Consider the following 20,041-nt stretch of genomic DNA (forward strand, 5'->3'; position numbering starts at 1 on the left):
TATACAAATTCAAAAATGTTGCAATTACAAAATTAGGATATTGGGGAAACTGCACTCATTTTACAAACACAATCGCCCACCTGCGATCCAAATTTGACAGAAAAATGAGTAAGATACATAAACTTTCTCTACAGTTTGGTGGGATGACGGTGCACACAATAAGTTTCTTTTTTTTCTTTTCAAATTTGACATTTTAGCCGCCATGGTTACATGAGCAACACTCATATTCGCAAACATTGGAGTGATGACAACTCAATTGATCTATTTTCTCTTCGAACTCAAACTTAGGATATTGGAGGAAACAAAAATACATTTACTCATTTTACACATTAAATCTCTCACTTGTGCATATCAAACTGTATGTCATTAGCCTTGTCCACCATACCTGTTTCAGTAACTAATTCAAGTCCCAACTCGTTATAGTCCCCGGATTATAGAAAATTTGAGAGCTTTAACACTTGATGTTCCGAATTCTCGTAAGTGAACTAGTGGGAGCTAAACCAACTGATGTTCCAAACTCACAATAATCAAGAGCTACGTATGGTAGACCATTGCAGAAGCCTAGATCCAAGAAAATTTGAGTGAGTTATTTTTGCTTCCAATGGAATCAGAACGTCGAGATTTCTGACAAAATAAATGTCGGCTCCTCCATCTACAAATCACAGATAGATTTCCAGATGCGGTTGCAACGATGAGGTTGCAGCTGAGTGTTTTTTGCTCAACTGGGATTTGGCGAATTCGGGATCAAACATCATTATACAATGCCATCATTTTGACACACAACTGATCAGATCAGAACCGGAAAATTTGGACATAATATTTAGTTTCACGTTTCAAGCAAGTGCTTGTTTCATCGTCCCTCTGGTTTTTATGTATAGATCCTAGTCACTAGAACACTTTAGCGCTAAATGTGGGTTGAGGTTAGAGCATTCCAACAAGATTAGTTAAGTTCTGCTTTGTATGACCACCGCATCGAGAAATTCTCCATTGTTCACCCCAAGTCATATTACATGTTGGTTTTCTTCGTTACTTTGAATGACTAAAATTGAAGTCCAGTAATAGGTGTAGGGCAGGTTATTTTGTACGGCTGGTTGCATTCAACGAGAGTCTATATGTTTGTGTTGCCGCACAACCATATAAGGTCTGCTTGTCGAACCTTAGAATTTGTTATGCGATGTTGCAGATTTCACACATGCCATAACACGTGTTTAGTTACTAATATTACGTTATAAATGGATCAATCTTGTAGTTCATCAATGTCATAAAACACAATACAGAACATATTACAAAGTACTACCACACACAAAGTTATATTTGCATTTTGCACCTTGTGTAAGCTTTTGACTGGTAATTTCTCCACACCTCGTTTTTATGGCCTATTTTGTTTCCTCGTTTCAAAATTCTAAAACGGGGTTTAAGGATGCTTTTCTTATCCACCCGGTTTTACCTTCGGACACACAACTACAGACATCGATAAAAAAACCTTTTCTACATCCTATCGATATAGTACAACGGCTCCACAAAACACAATGGCAAGCTCGAAACTAAGGGATCAGATCGCGGTTTGGTTGGATCAAACTGAGCAGCCGACTGTCTTTCGGATTAGGAAGTATCCGATTACTTCCTAATCGTGTTGTTGAGAAGTCACTACCTTTCTTTCTCACTGATCGTCATGCTTTTCGCTCCGGCAAAGCCACGTTCTAGAGAGAACTGAGAGATGTAGTGGCTATTTTCAGCCAAAGAGCACATCGAAAGTCCTCGTTGATTCCTCCAGCATGATTTTCCGATCAGCTATGACGCACGTGGGGCAATTGCGGAGGATTAGGACTAATTAAATTTGCCCATAAGTTCGCCAGTTTCAACAAGTAGTTTTCCCCATTCCACATCACCATTTTAACACCTGAAACATACAAACAAAACTAATACATTAAAAGGAGCAGAAACACAAAACATAGGTTCGAGATGACTAGGAAAAATGGCGAGCATTTCATATGTGAAAATGTAGTATGTTGCTTGCCTTGCACATTTACTAGTGAGCGGGTGTGCCTAAACTGCTAATGGTGTTATGACACTTTTCTTGAGAGAAAAAAGACCGAGTGTACCAGATGACGTAAACCAAGTATGCATCTCAGGAATCCTAGTTTATCACCCAAGAGAGTAAAGACCAAACTACCAACAGTTTCAAGATACTAAAGCTGATGAAATGTAAAACTGAAAAAAGGACTATTTCAAACTCACTATAGTATCTGTCTCTAAAAACTAAGGGCTCATTTGGAAGTGCTTTTAAAATGACTGAAAGCGCACTTTTAGGAAAAAACATTTGGGTTCCAAAAGCACTTAAAGTGCTTCCTCGAAGAAGCATCAGTTATGTGCTTATTGCAGGAAGCACTTCAAGTGCTTTTGGATTGGTACCAAAAACATTTTCACCAAAAGTTCTTTCAGCAATTTTAAAAGCACTTACAAAAGAGCCCTAAAAAATTTCCATAACGTTACTTGTTTGACTCAAATAATCAAATTCTTAATGAGACGCGAAAAAGAAATTGGTGTCTGGTAAGGATCATTCAAGTGGACAAAAGTTTACAGGACGTGTACAATGCAAGCACCAAAAGACTTGAGATAGCTCTCTGGCATGACCAGGTGTAGTGAAATAACGGTGATCAAAATCAACTTCTGCATACCTGGCACGGCTCCTGCAGTTAATAGTGACAGCGAACAAATAGGTTCTTGGTCATTAACAACAAATTGGTTTTGGAGAGCAAATGCATCGAGATGATGAATATATGTCATGGAATCTAGTAGTTCCGCAATGGTCCCATCATATTTAAAATCAACTGCATCTGAAATGCTCTTGAGAGCTTCATCAAGTCCCGAACTTGACCATAAAGTAGAGCACTCATTTAGAAGAGAAAAAAAGCTAGAACAGTCTGAAGAATGTAATAGAATCCATGACTTGTAAAGTTTGGCAGACGCTTCGAAAACTAAAACTACTCTGTAAATTTCTCCAAGGGAAAGGATATACTGCTTGCCTGCGTTTCCAAAAATGATAAAACAAAAAAGTAATCACAAAATTTGAAAAGTAACATAAACTATGAAATCCATCTACAACAATTTCTTATGTGGTACCTTGAGGTTCGGATAGTATTTGATTCTGAACATTCGCTTCTAATGATTGCCTCCAAATTAGAGAACCATGTTTCAACTCTTCAGCACAAACGGACACTATTCGAGACCAGGTGGAAATGTAAATAGATTGTTCCTCAGTTGATCCCGATCTAAGAATCCTTAATGTGGATGCTGCGTGTATTGAAAGTTCAACGGCAGATCTCAAATCATTCTCTGCCTATCAAAACCCAAATACAAGCAGGGTCAAGCAAAGTCCACTTATAAGTTATACAGAAGTTTTCATGACTTCATATCAATGTAAAGGCACGTACCAACGACAATCTTTGCAACAACTTATATTCTGACTCAAAAACTTGGACCTTTGGATCTTGTAGAAGTTCACGAACTTCATGAAGTTGTGTATTTCTTGAAGAAAGATTCCCTGACTGGAATTGATCGGAGATCATATTGTGTTGATGCAGTTCACTGTACAATTTCTATAACAAGGGACCACAAGAAATTAGCAAAAACTAACAAAGTTTTATGCCCAACAAAACTACTAATTTAAGCACCATACATAAATCATCCAATCCCTATACGAATGTTTGAAATCTCAAACAAAAAAGAATTGAGTTATTTATTAAGTCGATTATATCCACCAACATTTTCTTTTGGGCAAGTATATCCACCAACATCAGTTCCTGATTGTCACACTTCATGCTGTTCACATATGATGATTCTCAAGATAGTCCAGACTCCAAACATTAAAGAAGTATTATAAATCATGACAAGAAGTAAAAAACATCCATTTTATTCGCTAATGCAGATTATTATACAACAGATACAACAGGAAGTTACTAGAAAATTACAAACCTAACAGAAGCACTCGTTCAAAAACCGAGCTCCATAGTCCATACTATGAAGACCAACTACCTAACATGTCGATTCAGTTTTACATAGGCATAGCCTCATAAGACATGTAAACTGCCCAAATGATAAAAAAAATAAAGGAAGAAAGATAAAACGACCATTTAAAGCAACAAACCTGGATTTCCTGTTCCAGATCTTCCAGAGTATCTACTGTTGTATCTTCACCAGAAAGAGTAGCACCACTTTGAGCTTTCTAACAAAATGCACATTTCAAATACTTAATACTGTTAAAAACTTCGTAACAGAAAGTTTGTCTGAGCAAATTACTAACCTTTTTATTTTCAAGATGGTAGAGTGCAAGACAGTATGTTTCATCCTTCAGTTTGCAATATAAATCCACATAATTATCTAGATGGACTTTAGTAGAAGAATCTTGAGGTGAATCTTCAAAGGTAGCAATAGAAGTTTGGTTTTGATCTCTTGAAACAGCATCCTTAAATTCCCAAGAATCTTCATCAAAATCATCACCAAAATCAGATTCCAAAAAGGTTGGGGCAGTATGTATAGTATTATCAGTTAACTTCGGCACATGAATTGTGTTAGAGTTCTGGTCCACTTGACTGTACAAGCTTGATATTAGATCGGTGATGGATAGATTGGACGCAGGGCTTTTTTTGGTATTTACTTGGTGGGATGCAGTTGTATGAGTAGAAATATTTTGTTGAACTGAGGAATCATCAGTCTCTGGTTCTTCATCTCCAAAAATGGACAGGGGCAAGGCTCGCCGATGATTCGCCGGTGTTACCTCATTGTGCTGTAAAAAAGAAAAGAAAACAATTAAAAATTAGTATGGAGCATTTGCTCATAGAGCATAAATAAACCACAAACATTTTCAAATTGTTAACAAGAAGCTTAAGCATTGATGAGACAAAAAGGAGTTAGAATTCTAGTGCATACTAGTACAATGACTTTAACACCAAGATGGTAAAGTTGCTGCTTTAGATGATTCAAGAACATCCATTAGTTGAAATTTTTCCTAGTTTCCAAATGTTGTGTACAATTACAGATGATAAGCATGTTATGAATATCATGTTTAAGAAGAGGAAAAACAAAATAAACTCAGGAAACCAAAAACAAAATAACCAAGACAAATAACACCAAGAATTTACATGGTCTGGCTATGTGCCTATGTCCACGGGGCAGCAACAACAATCTTTCACTATATCAATAATGTGTAAGAGATATCAGGAATGGATACCTGGATTTCAACACCCATTGCAGATGGTTTTATACTGGTGGGAGAATTACCGGCAACCACTGGCTCCCCCTACACCAAAATGGAAATAAGTTTATTCCCATTCCTTGAAAGTTTTTAATGTAAGTGAAAAACATGTATATAAACGAAGTCAGCTGAATCATCTACCTCAAGCTTTGATCCAGATCCGGAAAATGCATCCTTAAATTCCCAAAAATCGTCATCAGAACCAACATCTGGAGAACTACTCAACTCCTTTACGTTGTCCTCTTTCTTGCCACTGGAATGTGAATCTGAGATTACACCATCTTTCCTACCAGAACTCGGGATATAAGGAAATGCAAAGTTACTTGCTCCAGACTTGCTAGAATCCCCATGAAATGCAGCAAAAAAATCATTATGAGCATGAGCTCCAACACCAGCAGGACTGGCAGCCATTGCCTCTTCCTACAACCAAAAATTAAGTATTACAAGACACGCTCCTTAAAAGTCAACATTTCAGTAATCCAGATCAGAACTACCGAAAATAATATAAATTAACAAAAAATCAAACTAACTCACCAACTTATGTTCTGGTCCAGTTTCTGAAAATGCATCCTTGAACTCCCACAGATTTCCATTAACTGGAGTAGAATTGGGTTTATCCGCAGCATTGTTCTGCTTGCTTATTGAAAGTGGATCGAAGAAAAAATTATCTTGAGTAACAGGCTTAGGGTTGAAATCAAATAAAAACCCCCCACTAAATCCACTTCCTCTGGTATTTGCTTGCCACTTCCCGTCAACCTTCAAAATGCGAAATGTCAGACTTGGTGGACCAAACCAACAGGCATTTTTTTCAAAGTCCAATGGTATGCTATAGTTCGATATAAATGGAAAATCTAAGTCCCCTATTTGAGTGTGCAAATGCAAAATCACACCAGAAGAAACAGAGGGTGATTGAAATATTAAGTTCTGCATTTCCAAGAGAAGTTCCATGGCGGGACACAAAAACAACAAATAAACAAGACATACAACAATAAACAATACCCGCCTGGATTTCTGGTCGTACGTGTGCATTTGATTCCGCTTTTGATCCTGCTACTTCCATAACCCCTTGTTCCTGATATGAAAGTTAAAATTAAAGCAATGAACAACAACAACAACAAAGCCTTTTCCCACTAAATGGTAATCTTCAGCAATACTTATAAGAAAATTTAAAAGCCAATGGAATTGTTCCTCACAAATCCGCCTAGAATTCAATACGCATTTCAAACCATATAGAGAAAGAGAAGTTCTACTTTTTTCTCACTTCAGAATTCTCAGAAACCAAACAGAGTCCATACTCCATCTAAACAAGAACATCAAAATCACAAAAGAAAACAACTTTTACCTTCAAATCCGCAGTTTTGAACTCCCAACCATCATCATCCTCCTCATCAAAGTCCTCATTTCCTTCCTCCCAATTCAACTTCAACCCATTTGTATTCGAATTTGAATCTACCCCATCAAATTTCAAATCAAAACCATTCGAATCCAAATTCAAGCCACCCAATTTCTCTTTCGGAACCAGAGCATCATGCTTGAAATCCAGTGCTTTTGCACTGAAATTCAACCCGTTTTTGACCCAAGTAGGACCACCAGAACTCGAATTCGACACACTTGTCTTCGAATTCGAACCCACGCCATCAAATTTCAAATCAAAACCATTCGCACCCAAATTAAAACCACCAAGTTTTCCATCTCCATTCGGAATCGGAGCATCAAACTTCAAATCCATCCCATTTGCAATGAAATTTAACCCTTTTATGGTCGAATTAGGACCGCCGGAGCCGAAATTCGAATCCGACCCATTTCGAAACACGATTTTTGGATTCTGACCGTACAAATTCGTAATCAAATCATCGATCCCAACATTTTTCACATTCAAATTCGACTCCTTTTTCGCAAATCCCTCGTTTGCAATGTCCCCAACCCTGGACTCGCCCGCACTAGACTCCTCCTCTTCCTGCTCTTCCCCAAATAACGACAACGGCAAAGCTCCCTGCGGCTTCACCCACCGAGTCTTATCAACCTTCGCGGGCTCAGTCTCAACTCGGATTGGCTCTGTCTCGGGTCTGGTCGGCGCCGACCCATTAGAAACATTGAAAGACCCAAAAGGGTCGAAGGGGATTTGGGCGGGAGGTGATTGGGAGTACGTGATTCCATTGGAGAGCACGACCTGAGCTTTGATCTGGCTCGAGCTGTCGGTAACGAAGTCGCCCCAATCGTCGTCCGAGACGGTCGAATCTCGTCCGTTGATCTTGGGATTGGGATCGACGGCGGTGACGAACTTGAAGTCTCCGAAGTCCTCGGCGTCGTCGACCTCCGCCATTGCTACGAGGGCTTTTGAAGCTCTGTGTGTGCCTCTCTATCTCTCTGTTTTTCTGTGTGTCTATGGGGGGATGTTGTTTCCGTTAAGGTGGTTTTGTTCGATTTGGACGCATGCGGGAGAATGACGTGGACAGGACCCAATCCAGCTAAGCTAAACGCGATTTGTTTTATTGACTTTTGTCGAAAAAAAAAGAAAGTAAATTGTAGCAATTATCTTTTAATTTTAACTCAATTAGAGTAATTGTTCATTTATTAAAAAACAATTATCATTGATCTTTCAACCTATTAAAACGTGCAGCTATGGTTCCACAACTAAAAATTCATTACCATTGGTCCCTCAACTTTAATCAAACTAGAGAAATTATGGTTCCTCAACTTTAACCCAATTAGAGTAATGATCCATCAACTTTAACCCAATTGTAGCAATGGTCCCTCAACTTTAACCCAATTATAGCAATGGTGTTTTCAACATAACTCATTTTAACAAAATTATGACGTACTAGATGAAAATGACTACACATTTTGATGAATTGCGAGACTCCAATTGTAGCAATTGTTCTTCCAACATAATTTATTTTGACAAAACGAAGAAGAAGAAGAAGAAGAATAGAGGTAGTTAGAAAAGAAAAAAAAATGTTCAAATCTTTCAAATATTAATATCTGATTTTATTTAAACTTTTTGAGCAATTTAAATTCTTTTTCTTTTTGGTTTAAGCGATATTAGGACAGGAGATTTGAAATTATGATGGGCGAACGTTCTGAATCACAACAGTAATTAGATTTTTATATATGTGAATAGATTATCACTGTATAATGATGTATTTGAGAAGTTTTTTAGTGACTAACCGTCATATGGTGTGATTAATTCATATACTGTAACATGAAGGGATGATGCACGTAATCCTCCCACTCACAAATTTCTCAACTTAACGGACCAAACTTAAAATGCAATTAGAACAAATGAGTTTAGTAAGAATTAGGTTATTTAAGAATGACAATCTAATTTAGTTGATCCAAAGTATATAAAAAAGTCCAAGTTGGAGTCTTTCTATACGTAAATTAAAAACATTTCAGAAGATGATATCTTGTCAAGAAAAGTATGTAGGATTTTACGTTAATGAAAAATCGATAAATAGGTATTATTTTATTTTAGTACAACGATAATCTAAACTAAATGGAAGATAGAAAAGTTTAGATTCAGAACAGAATAAGTTGAAGCGGAAGACCACAACCATTAAAACAATCCATCATTTAATTACAATCGAAAATAGGTGTCACTTAATTACAATCGAAAATAGGTTTGTCTTAAAGATGAATAAGTACAAGATAATTTAAATCAAAGAAAGTGGAGTTGTTACACATTCTTACTATTATGTGTAAGATTAAAGGGAAAAAATAATCACATTCCAACACAATAAAAGAGAAAATAGAAGAGCAATTCAGCAGAGCAAAACCAAGAACAACCCCACCAAAACAGCCGCCATGTAATGAATCATGCCAATGGCACCCAAAGAGGCTGCGCCGCTCGCAAAGCTTCCACTTTGTGCGTCAGTGGTCAACACAACAATCACCCAATCATCCTCAGAACCAATCCCAACACCTGCATACTTAGAATCCTTCAGATATTTTGCGTAATGGGAGCGAGTGTAGTTGTTGAGCACAAGATCCTCGTCCAAATCCGGCACGCAGACGGGCCAAATGATGCCGGCTGTTGTCGAGTTGGTTTCGATATGGCACCTTCTCCTGAGCTTGTCGAATTTCGGGAATTTGGGTCCGTTGCCTGGCTCGATGCTGTACTTCTGTGAGCTAGAACACTGTCGGTGTTCTAGCTTGTCGGCGAGTTTATCGGCTAGACAAGCTGCATTGTCGTTCTTCTTGAACTCCGGAAGCTTTTGGGATTGCCTGAAGTTGTTGAGACTTTGGAAAAGCTTGTCTTCTTCATCTGCAAAGAAAATAAGATTTTAGAGAAATGATTTTGTTCTAACAAATTAAATGACAACATATATAGCGAAAGTTTTGAGACGCGAGAAAGATAATAGTACCGTTTGAAAATACTGGATGAGAAAGAAAGAGTAAGCCAAGAACATAAAAGAGAAAGTAGCTTAGCTTGGAGGAGGCCATTGTTTTAGTGCTAGGACAGTGGCCTTGTGACAAGAATAGGGTGCATAAATATACACCAGTTGGGGAGGAATAAAAAGATTGCTTGTGGGTTAATGTTGTCTTTTAGGGTTTTGGGTTCAATTCTTTGCTTCATATGAGTTGCCTTGGATGCCAAGGAATTCTAATTCTCCATAAATTAAAAGTAGATAGAGATGTTTCTCCAATTCTCTTTTGGTTCAATAATATCTTTGCTAGAGAATTCTGGCTGACAGATTCTGGTTGTTATCTATTTCATTCCGGTGAGGTGGAGCACAGGCGTAAGTATACTGATAGTTGAGGTTCCAATCTCAAAACCGATATTTCAATGGGTACGAAATCCTTAAAAACCCTTGCAAAGTTTCTCGACTTTCCGATATGAAAACCACAAACTACAAAGATACCCTAAATTTGGTAAATTTATTCTGCTTTGCACATATCGAATGCAAATAACACTACATGAAGTGAAAACATAATGTAGTTCAGCCATTACATACAATTGGAATCCCTAGCTAGTTCACAACTACCAAATTTCAAATATTTTGGCACACACAACACAACTTCAGCTAACCAAGATAAAACACAACCCTAGCAAAAAGGTGACCAAGAAACGACCAAAACCAACAGTTGAAACTAAAGAGCTTGCTGCATTAGCGAAGCTTCCAGCTGGGTTATTTGTGGCCAAAACCACCACCATCCAATCATCCTCGGATCCAAGCCCAACTCCGGTGAACTTCGAATCGTTCAGACACTCTGCGAACTGCGGTCGGTGAGTATAATTGGTAAGCACCAGAGTTGGGACCAAATGAGGCACACAAATAGGGAGAATAACTCCGGCTGATGTGCTGTTGGCATCGATTTTTCACTTACTCAAGTGCTTGGGAAGATTGGCAAGCGGAGTCGGCGTGGTTGCCAGAATGTTGGCTCCGTTGGTGGGACTGCTGCAAGGCTGGTCTTCCATGTCATCAGCAATTTGCTCTGCTAAGCAGCCTGCATTACCGTTCTTGACGAGGGCCAGCAGGTTTAGTGAGGTTCTGTAACTGTTAATGCCTTGGAGAAGGTTGTCCTCATCCTTATCTGCAGGCAAATAGGTAAAGTAAGTTTTGAGAATGGATTAGCCACTGCAATATCATACCAATGCTATAACTATGGGCCTGTCACTAACTTAATTGCATGCCATCTCCAAGGATATATGTGAATCACAGACTCACAAACTAATGCCAGTCTCGGATTTTTGTCGGAATTAGGTTGTTATTAATAATGTTTATTGTTGCTATTTTCTAATAGTCCTAGGTGTCTAGGTTTGAGTGATCAAGTTGGGATAACATATATATAGGTGCATAGTTTGGACTTGGTACACTCACATAGACCGTGACACAACAACCATTAGTACTTTTTATAACAATCTTGACAGACTAAGTTCATTGGTTGTTTTAGAAAATAGCAAGTAAATGCAACGAGAAAAAGAAACACACGCCCTAAACTTCGACAAACTAGAGAGTAATTGGTTAATTGCTAGTAACGAAGAAATGGAAAAATATGCATTCATACCAAGTATAGTTTTCTGCAGATTTAGTAAGATGTCATGCCTAACATACACACACACACACACACACACACACACACACACACACACATATATAGATACATATAATGTACAAGAACACAGATATGAGAGAGAGAGAGAGAGAGCACATACCAGCACCCTGCACCAACGGAGAAAGCAAGAGAAGGGAATGAGCAATCACAAAGAAGAAGCAGCTAAGTTCGATGAGGGAGGCCATAGTTTCAATTAATGCTCTGGCTGAAGGCCTTTTCTGGAAATTAAATGAGGTTTTAGATTGAGAGCACCAGGGAGAAAGAGAGAGGATGAGAGACTTGAGAGATTGTTATACGATGAGTTTACCAATGCCTTGTATCCCTTTTTCGAAGGCAATCTTCCAGGTGTTGGAGAGCTGATCGATTACACAACGCTAAACTTGGTGCCTAATTGACATGTATCAGTTACTTGGCTACCAGTTGGCCTTGCACGTGGACGACATGCAAAGCATGGCTCAAGGACCTTTTTCAACGGCTCTATTGCGGAATAGATTAACTATCTACGGATATGTCAAAGAGTAACACTAGAGAGTTTGTTTTTAAACTAATTTTTAAATTAAATGATATAGTTGTTGATAGTTATATTGTTACTTAAGTATTAATTAACATTTTTAAATTATTATTGATTGCACATCAAATTTCTTACTCGTTACGAGTGGTTTATTATCTCAATGCATTAACTTATAAATTAGGTCTGTTGGTTAAATTAATATATTTTGGTTCCACACAATAAATCTCCTTTCTCATAAATTAAAATGACGTGGAATAACATGTCTGATGTGAAGTATTATCACATAAAAAGTAATATGTGCTGAAGAAGTTCTGCGAGTCTCCTGCCAATTATTTTTACGTTGAAACATCTACATTAAATAATGATATCGAAACAGATTGATTCATATATGAATCTTAACTAGCTAAAAAAAGTAAAAGTTCTACGGTCTACAACTACAACAAACAAATAGCCGTATACGAAGAATAGCCTAACATACCTATAAGCACGTACAAATAACTATTCTCATCAATATAAATTCATTTATAACACTACCAACACATGCTTCACGTCCCACATCTGTTATCCACATATTTAGCTAGAGTCTCCATTTTGTGAGAGGCGCCCACATGAAAAGATTTTAAGGGACTTAAATATATAAGGAGTTGGTAACTCCTAACCCTTATCTAAAGTGCACGATCAGCTTTTTTCATAAATCTTTGTTACTTTAGGATAATTTGAGGTGAAGAGAAGAGATCCGTATCATGATCCAAAATTTGCTCTTCTCTCTACCTATCTCATACTGCAAAAGAGTATTAGCTCATCCTTATCACTTTTCAGAAAATCTTCTCGACTATCTTCAGGCATGGCCATGGCCCATGTCAACAAAACTGTTTGTTTTCACAGATGTGTAGTCTGCATGCAAATTTCAAGACACGTAGACACAGCTCCCTGCCACCTGTTCTTCCAAGTGTCAGTTCAAGATAGCTATAAATTCCATAGCTTGATACCTTGCCACCATTCAAGATCAGGAGTTCACTGCAATAAACCCTAATCTCCATCAACTTTGAAAAGTAGTACATAGAGTTTATAGAAGAATGGCTTCAGGTGGAAAGCAGCAATTCCCTCCTCAAAGGCAAGGAACTCAGCCAGGGAAAGAACATGCCATGGATCCCACTCCTCAGTTCACAAACCCTGATTACAAACCCTCCAATAAGCTCCAAGTACATCACATTGTTTTATTGAGCTGCTTAACATAACATAATTTTCATTACCATCGGTGTGCCAAGCGATCAAGGACGCTCCAATTGTTAAGTTAAGCAGGACAAGGACGCAAAGGAGACGCTCCAAGCGATCAAGCAGGTCAAGGCTTCTGATGCCAAGGAGCCCATGGCTCTTGCTGCTGATCTGGGATTTGATGAAAATTGCAAGAAGGTTGTCGATGAGGTTGCCAACGCGTACGGCCGCATTGATATTCTGGTTAACAATGCCGCCGAGCAGTACAAGGCGGGCTCTGTTGAGGATATTGATGAGGCCCGTTTGGAGAGGGTGTTTAGGACCAACATATTTTCTTGTTTCTTCATGACAGGGTAAGTCTGTTGAGGATATTGATGAGCCCGTTTGGAGAGGGTGTTTAGGACCAACATATTTTCTTGTTTCTTCATGACAGGGTAAGTGAAGGAAAGAAGAAAATGGAAGTGTTAATAAATGAGGGTAAATTTCTAAACTTTTATATTTTGAGTATGATGCTCACAAAATCGAGGTCCTACCTTTAGAGTTAAGGGGAGTGTAGTAGTTCAATTTTCTTAATTTTTTTTTAAGTACATGCAAAATTTCTTAATTTACCGATCTGAAATGTTTCGCATCGTGGACACGCCCTTTATACATCCACATGTAACACACTCCTCTGGCTGGGGCCAAATAGTGGATATATACGTGTGGCCGTACGTTGTCTTTCACACCCTACAGGGTGTGTAGCAGAATATTTTGATAAGCAGATATGCAGCAAGATTTTTTAATTTTGATAAAAAAAAAACCCTAATAATTGTATGAGAATTTGATGTTTACTAATTGGTAATGTTAGGCATGCACTGAAGCACATGAAAGAAGGTGGCTCCGTTATTTGCACAACATCGATCGTCGCGTACAAGGGAAGTGACAGCCTACTTGATTACTGTGCAACTAAGGGCGCCATCGTAGCTTTCATAAGAGGACTTGCACTGCAGCAGGTTAAACGAGGCATTCGAGTTAATGGTGTAGCTCCTGGACCGATATGGACCCCGTTGATTCCAGCATCTTTCGATGAGGAGGAGGTCCAACGATTTGGGAACGAAGTGCCAATGCAGCGCGCCGGGCAGCCGTATGAGGTTGGACCGACCTACGTCTTCCTTGCTTCAGAAGCTTTCTCTTCTTACTACACCGGCCAAGTCTTCCATCCCAACGGTAAATATCTGACGTATATCTGTGATGTGCATCCTTGTTTGCATGCTTGTTTTGTTGCGTATTTATTTGACAAATTGGGGGATTTTTTTTTTATTTAATTTGCAGGTGGCGTTATAGTAAATGCTTGAAGGGGTCTGTGAAGGAGTGTTTTGTCTTTTGAGTACTAATATTAATATAGTAAGCTAAGTAGTGTCTCCTTTGTATGTATGGAGAGAATGTTGATTAAATGGTTTGGAAATGTCTGTTGTGTCCCTTAGGCTCCGGCGGATCAATATCTGATGTGAAATTGTCTGTCGGTAAAAAAAGTTTGTAACGTACTTTTTCTCAATAAAAATAAAGTAACGTGAGTGATCAAGAAATGATCTTATTGAATTTTGAATGTCTATATTTTGTATTATGTAAAACCAAGTACAATGAAAGCTCATATAAATGAGCGGAAGAAAGGAAAAGAAAACAGAAGCCGAAAGAAAGGGAGGACAAGCAGAAAACATGGAGCAGAAAACATGGAAAAGTAAAGGTGAGGAAAACATGGAGCAGAAAACATGGAAAAGTAAAGGTGAGGAAAACATGGAAAAGTAAAGGTCACCATACACCCATGCTTTCTTCCAATACTCCCCCTCAAGCTGGATCAAAGGGATTAATTGATCCAAGCTTGAACAAAAGACGTTGAAAATCAGCAGAGGGTAATCCTTTTGTGAAAATATCCGCAAGTTGATCATGACTGCGCGTGTAGTGAGTGTCGATCACCTTGGACTGAACTTGATTTCTGACGTAGTGACAATCAACTTCAATATGTTTAGTTCGCTCATGGAATACAGGATTCGATGCAATGTGCATCGCGGCCTGATTATCACAGTGTAGGGACATGGGTTGTTGATGAGGAAAACCTAAAGTCAACAGAAGGCTTTTGAGCCAAATAAGTTCACAAGCAGTGGACGCCATAGCATGATACTCTGCCTCTGCACTAGAGCGTGCAACAACACTTTGTTTCTTGCTTTTCCAGGTAACTAGGTTGCCTCCCACAAACGTACAAAACCCAGTGGTAGACTTGCGATCGAGAGAATTGCCTGCCCAGTCAGCATCGGTATAGCCTGAGATCTGAGTGTGACTATTGTTGCGCATAAGAATTCCTCTACCAATGGAACCCTTAAGATAACGTAGCACACGATGAACAATCTTCAAATGATCCATGCTTGGAGAGTGCATAAACTGGCTAACAATGCTGACAGCATATGATATATCAGGACGTGTGATAGTCAGATAAATGAGTTTGCCAACCATTCTTTGATAGTAACTTAAATTGGGAACTGGATCACCGTGAGTTTTTAGCTTCAAGTTGCTATCCAAGGGGGTACGAGCAGGCTTGCAATCTGTCATTTTTGCTTCGTGAAGAAGATCCATGACATACTTGCGTTGGTTGAGGAAGAAACCCTTGTGAGAGTGTGCCATCTCGATGCCCAGAAAGTATTTGAGAGTGCCAAGATCCTTGATAGCAAACTTGTTGTTGAGATACTGTTTAAGAGCATTAATCTCTGACATATTATCACCTGTCACGATTAGATCATCAACATAAATGAGCACAACTAGTTTACCCACTAAGCTAGAACGAACAAATAGGGAAGAATCTGCAATACTTCGACAAAAACCAACCCTTTCCAAAACATGACTGAGCTTGGCATACCATGCACGTGGACTTTGCTTGAGACCGTAAATGGATTTATGGAGTTTGCACACCATTTCTGGATTGTTTAATTGAGGATGACCTGGGGGTAGCTTCATGTAAACCTCTTCTTCAAGTTCACCATGCAGGAAAGCATTTTTAACATCCATTTGAAAGAGAGGCCATGCATTGTTAATTGCAACCGACAACAATACTTTAACAGTGTTCATTTTTGCCACCGGAGCAAATGTCTCTTTATAATCGACGCCATAGGTTTGTGTAAAACCTCGAGCAACCAAGCGAGCCTTATTCCTTTCGATTGTGCCATCTGAATGAAACTTAGTTTTGTACACCCAACGACTCCCCACTGCCCTCTTTCCTTTTGGAAGTTTCACTATAGTCCATGTGTTATTTTCATGGAGGGCTTGAAGCTCCTCTGCCATAGCATTTCTCCACTCACTGTGAAGATTGGCTTCTTGAAAACTTTGAGGTTCTCGAGCTTCATTAATGGCACTTAGGAATGTAGCAAAAGAAGATGAGACTTTGCTATAATCAATAACATCAGTCACGGGATACCTGGCAGTGTAGGTCACATAATCATGCAACTTGGATGGAAGTTTCCTCTCTCGTGCAGGATTGCGACGAACTGTAGGAGATTGAACTACAGGTATTTGAACAACATCATGGTTGGAAGGATCACTGGAGGGTGCAGTGTGAATCTCTGATGAAGAAGGGTTTTCATCTTCAAGATGTTCCACCGAGTGAAGGTTAACATCATCCGGCACATGATCACTAGGAGTGCATGTTGCATCTTCTCCGTTTGGATATGGAAAAGGAAATAAGTCCATCAAATGCTCCCCCTGTCTAGAGTAATCCAGTGATTGTGAGAAGTAAGGAACATGTTCTTCAAATTTAACATCCCTTGAAACAACCATTTTTCTAGTTGTTGAATTATAACACTTGTAACCTTTTTGGGTAGATGAATAACCTAGAAAGACACATTTGGCAGCCCTTGGGTCTAGCTTGTCACGATTTTGAGTTTGAATGTGAACAAAGCATGTACACCCAAAGACTCTCAAATGGGAAAAGTTGATCTTTCTATTTTTCAAGACCTCATAAGGTGATTTAAAATTCAACACTTTACTAGGCAATCTATTGATGAGATATGCCGCAGTAAGGACTCCTTGAGACCAAAACTTTTTAGGCACATTCATGTGAAACATAAGAGCTCTAGTCTTCTCAAGTAGATCTCTATTCTTCCTCTCGGCCACCCCATTTTGTTGAGGTGTTCCAACACAGCTTGTTTGGTGTAATATACCATGCGTGCTCAAGTAGTGTGACATGTTATGAGACATATATTCTGTGCCGTTATCTGATCGTAAAATATGAATTTTTGAAGCAAATTGGGTGGCCACAAGTCTATGAAAATCTTGAAAAACTTCCATCACTTCACTTTTAAATTTCAAAAGATACAACCAAGTAATCCTTGTGAAATCATCCACAAAAGTTACAAAATATTTGTATCCATCAAAAGACTCTATAGTTGGTCCCCAAACATCGGAATGCACAATTTCAAAAGGGTTACTAGCCCTAGACAAAGAGGAAGTAAATGGTAATCTAGTAAACTTAGAAAAATGACAAACATCACAAGGACTTGTAACTTTGCACATATTTGGGAACAAGGTGGATAGAACTTTTTCAGAAGGATGTGCTAGGCGTTGGTGCCAAAGTTGTTGTTCTTGAGCTAAGCTTGAAGTGACTTGAAAAACCTTGGGAACTTGAATATGCTTGGAAAGATAATAGAGACCATTTAAGAAAAATCCTTCACCAATCATCTTCTTGGTGACTACATCCTGAAAGATCACATTTTTGGGAGAGAAAATGGCAAGACAATTTAATGAGTTTGTGATCTTGCTAACAGATAAAAGTTGAAAAGGGAATGAGGGAACATAAAGAGCCTCAGACTCGACATCACTTGAGATCAAATGTATTTTTCCTTTTCCCACAACCATAGCATTTTTTCCATTGGCAACTGACACTTGGGATGGAATAGAAATTTTTTCAAATTTATGCAAGTTTGTAGACTTGTTAGTCATATGATCAGTGGCTCCAGAATCTATAATCCAATAATCATGCACATTACCAATGTTGAGAGCAGTTGAGAAGGAGTGTAAGATACCTGGGATGTCCCTTTGTACCACGCCTTCATTTCCAGCCAGGAAGCCAGCAAACTGTCCTAGTAGTGCAGTTTGATTGTTGTCACACTGATTTAGTGGTCCTTCACTATCTCCAAGACCTTGTTTCTTGTGAAGAAACATAGCAAACTCGTTGATCAGTGCAGTTGGATTAGTGGTGAACTTCAGTGCTCCATCAGAAGAAGTTGTGGCAACATGATTTGCCTTGTAAGAAGGGTTGTACGAGCCTTTCGAGACACCTTTGTTATCCCTAGGAAACTTTGGTTTTAACTCTGGATGAAGAATCCAGCATCGATCTCTTGAGTGCCCACCAGCATCACAATGGCTACATTTTAAGCCAGTTTTCTTTCCTTTGTAGCCTCTCTCCTCACCAAGTTTTTGGTTAGAGAAGTAAGCCCTAGCTTCTGGTATATTTGCCTTCATGTCCAAGGTCATGACTTTCCTTCGAACCTCTTCTCTTTGAATTGTGGCACACACACTTGAAAAAGAAGGCAGGTCGGGATTCATGAGGATATGACTTCGAAGATCTTCGAATTCAGGACTCAGACTTGCTAGGAGTTGGAATATTTTGTCTTCCTCGGCTCTTTTAGTTAGCACAGCAGCGTCGATGGTGTGTGGTCGATACATATTCAGCTCGTTCCACATAGTGGTCAGCTTTCCAAGATGTTGCACAAATGGCTTTCCTTCCTGTTGCAAACCAGCAATGTCCTTCTTTAACTGAAACACTCTAGCCGCATTGTTCTGATTTCCATACATTTCCTTGAGATTTTTCCAAAGAGTCATGGAGGATTCAGCATAGCTAAAAATTTCTGCAATCTTACGATCCATGGAATTGAGTAGCCACGACATGACCAACTGGTCTTTGCATAGCCAAGCATCATACTCCGGTGAGGTAGTCTCAGGCATTGGAATAGCACCATTAACATAACCAAGCTTTGATCGTCCTCCCAGAGCAAGAGAAACTGCTCTCTCCCATGGAAGATAGTTAAACTCATTTAGCAAGACAGAACTAAGACGTTGATTTGGGTTGATATCAATATCTGAGTGTGGTGATGGTGGAGTAGCATGAAAGCCGTCTCCTTCCAAATTTACTAAGATTTCTTCAGCCATGATTGAAGGACAAGAAGCTCACAAATCCCTCAAGAGAACATCACAGAGACAGGCCGGTTAGGGTCACTGCTCTGATACCATATTGAATTTTGAATGTCTATATTTTGTATTATGTAAAACCAAGTACAATGAAAGCTCATATAAATGAGCGGAAGAAAGGAAAAGAAAACAGAAACCGAAAGAAAGGGAGGACAAGCAGAAAACATGGAGCAGAAAACATGGAAAAGTAAAGGTGAGGAAAACATGGAAAAGTAAGAAAACATGGAAAAGTAAAAGTGAGGAAAACATGGAAAAGTAAAGGTCACCATACACCCATGCTTTCTTCCAATAGATCTGCTTTATCAAGCATATTCAAATTTCATGAGAAATTTTGCGCAACCTTTCTTGGTGCCACAAGAAATCTATCCAGGAGTCTGGAAACTTTGGATCTTACAACCGACACAAAAAGTCATATGTAAGAGTGTCACAAGTTGTGGTACATAAAACAGTGTCAATTTCTTGGATCAGAATTGATGATATGTAAGAATCTTACATCGTGACTCTTATTAAGAACCTTACATTGCGACTCTTATTAAGAACCTCACATTAGTCTCACATTGCGACTCTATAAGAGCGAAGAGCGATTGATATATCGATATACAATCAGTTACAAGATAGATTATCGACTTAAATTATCTTGTTAAGATGATGTGTGTTTGCAACTTTAAAACAGTTCTAAGCTGTGAATGAGATTTTGAGAGATTTTTTTTTTGAAAGATTTCAATTCTTTTAATGAATTTGGAGTATTCATTTAAGATTTTAAGTGATTTTTTTAAAATTCAAAATGTATACAA

The 20,041-nt window shown here is 38.7% G+C and overlaps 5 protein-coding genes and 1 long non-coding RNA gene across 6 annotated transcripts; 2 read left to right on the plus strand and 4 right to left on the minus strand.

The window, feature by feature from the left end:
- Window positions 1-1,233: 1,233 nt before the first annotated feature.
- On the minus strand, window positions 1,234-7,650 carry LOC103434099 (uncharacterized). Its single transcript, XM_008372409.4, has 11 exons — window positions 6,597-7,650; window positions 6,258-6,326; window positions 5,789-6,010; window positions 5,396-5,674; window positions 5,231-5,299; window positions 4,304-4,786; window positions 4,148-4,225; window positions 3,435-3,599; window positions 3,124-3,340; window positions 2,679-3,026; window positions 1,234-1,900 (listed from the first exon to the last, which is right to left on the minus strand). Exons 1-11 carry the CDS (start codon window positions 7,575-7,577, stop codon window positions 1,788-1,790), a joined length of 3,024 nt encoding a protein of 1,007 aa, XP_008370631.3. The 5' UTR covers window positions 7,578-7,650; the 3' UTR covers window positions 1,234-1,787.
- A 1,160-nt stretch (window positions 7,651-8,810) lies between these two features.
- On the minus strand, window positions 8,811-9,739 carry LOC103433960 (uncharacterized GPI-anchored protein At3g06035-like). Its single transcript, XM_008372274.4, has 2 exons — window positions 9,619-9,739; window positions 8,811-9,518 (listed from the first exon to the last, which is right to left on the minus strand). Exons 1-2 carry the CDS (start codon window positions 9,695-9,697, stop codon window positions 9,016-9,018), a joined length of 582 nt encoding a protein of 193 aa, XP_008370496.1. The 5' UTR covers window positions 9,698-9,739; the 3' UTR covers window positions 8,811-9,015.
- Window positions 9,740-10,113: 374 nt separating this feature from the next.
- LOC114824586 (uncharacterized) lies at window positions 10,114-11,737 on the minus strand. Its single transcript, XR_011579841.1, has 2 exons — window positions 11,412-11,737; window positions 10,114-10,789 (listed from the first exon to the last, which is right to left on the minus strand). It is a non-coding gene; the product is annotated as an uncharacterized lncRNA (long non-coding RNA).
- Window positions 11,738-13,190: 1,453 nt separating this feature from the next.
- Window positions 13,191-14,022, plus strand: LOC139195371 (glucose and ribitol dehydrogenase-like). Its single transcript, XM_070820848.1, has 3 exons — window positions 13,191-13,390; window positions 13,471-13,514; window positions 13,885-14,022. Exons 1-3 carry the CDS (start codon window positions 13,191-13,193, stop codon window positions 13,893-13,895), a joined length of 255 nt encoding a protein of 84 aa, XP_070676949.1. The 3' UTR covers window positions 13,896-14,022.
- Window positions 13,901-14,480, plus strand: LOC103427688 (NADPH-dependent aldehyde reductase 1, chloroplastic-like). The gene is made up of 2 exons (XM_070820847.1): window positions 13,901-14,243; window positions 14,349-14,480. Exons 1-2 carry the CDS (start codon window positions 13,901-13,903, stop codon window positions 14,369-14,371), a joined length of 366 nt encoding a protein of 121 aa, XP_070676948.1. The 3' UTR covers window positions 14,372-14,480.
- A 3,692-nt stretch (window positions 14,481-18,172) lies between these two features.
- LOC139195093 (uncharacterized) lies at window positions 18,173-19,208 on the minus strand. Its single transcript, XM_070820286.1, has 2 exons — window positions 18,262-19,208; window positions 18,173-18,206 (listed from the first exon to the last, which is right to left on the minus strand). Exons 1-2 carry the CDS (start codon window positions 19,206-19,208, stop codon window positions 18,173-18,175), a joined length of 981 nt encoding a protein of 326 aa, XP_070676387.1.
- Window positions 19,209-20,041: the final 833 nt, after the last annotated feature.

This window comes from Malus domestica, chromosome 04 (assembly GCF_042453785.1).
Source record: "Malus domestica chromosome 04, GDT2T_hap1".
NCBI classification, from domain to species: Eukaryota; Viridiplantae; Streptophyta; class Magnoliopsida; order Rosales; family Rosaceae; genus Malus; species Malus domestica.

What these genes read in the sequence shown, in the direction of transcription:
- LOC103434099 (XM_008372409.4), bottom strand. Translation starts at nt 7,577, where the DNA reads ATGGCGGAGGTCGACGACGCCGAGGACTTCGGAGACTTCAAGTTCGTC. An exon ending in AATACTATCCGAACCTCAAG is followed by an intron (nt 3,027 to 3,123) that starts GTACCACATAAG and finishes TTGGAAACGCAG; the next exon opens with GCAAGCAGTATATCCTTTCC. An exon ending in AACTGCAGGAGCCGTGCCAG is followed by an intron (nt 1,901 to 2,678) that starts GTATGCAGAAGT and finishes TGTATGTTTCAG; the next exon opens with GTGTTAAAATGGTGATGTGG.
- LOC103433960 (XM_008372274.4), bottom strand. Translation starts at nt 9,697, where the DNA reads ATGGCCTCCTCCAAGCTAAGCTACTTTCTCTTTTATGTTCTTGGCTTA. An exon ending in TCATCCAGTATTTTCAAACG is followed by an intron (nt 9,519 to 9,618) that starts GTACTATTATCT and finishes TTTTCTTTGCAG; the next exon opens with ATGAAGAAGACAAGCTTTTC.
- LOC139195371 (XM_070820848.1), top strand. Translation starts at nt 13,191, where the DNA reads ATGGCTCTTGCTGCTGATCTGGGATTTGATGAAAATTGCAAGAAGGTT. An exon ending in TCTTGTTTCTTCATGACAGG is followed by an intron (nt 13,391 to 13,470) that starts GTAAGTCTGTTG and finishes TCTTCATGACAG; the next exon opens with GGTAAGTGAAGGAAAGAAGA.
- LOC103427688 (XM_070820847.1), top strand. Translation starts at nt 13,901, where the DNA reads ATGAAAGAAGGTGGCTCCGTTATTTGCACAACATCGATCGTCGCGTAC. An exon ending in CCAAGTCTTCCATCCCAACG is followed by an intron (nt 14,244 to 14,348) that starts GTAAATATCTGA and finishes TTTAATTTGCAG; the next exon opens with GTGGCGTTATAGTAAATGCT.
- LOC139195093 (XM_070820286.1), bottom strand. Translation starts at nt 19,208, where the DNA reads ATGGCTGAAGAAATCTTAGTAAATTTGGAAGGAGACGGCTTTCATGCT. An exon ending in TCTTCTGATGGAGCACTGAA is followed by an intron (nt 18,207 to 18,261) that starts GTTCACCACTAA and finishes TTTCTTCACAAG; the next exon opens with AAACAAGGTCTTGGAGATAG.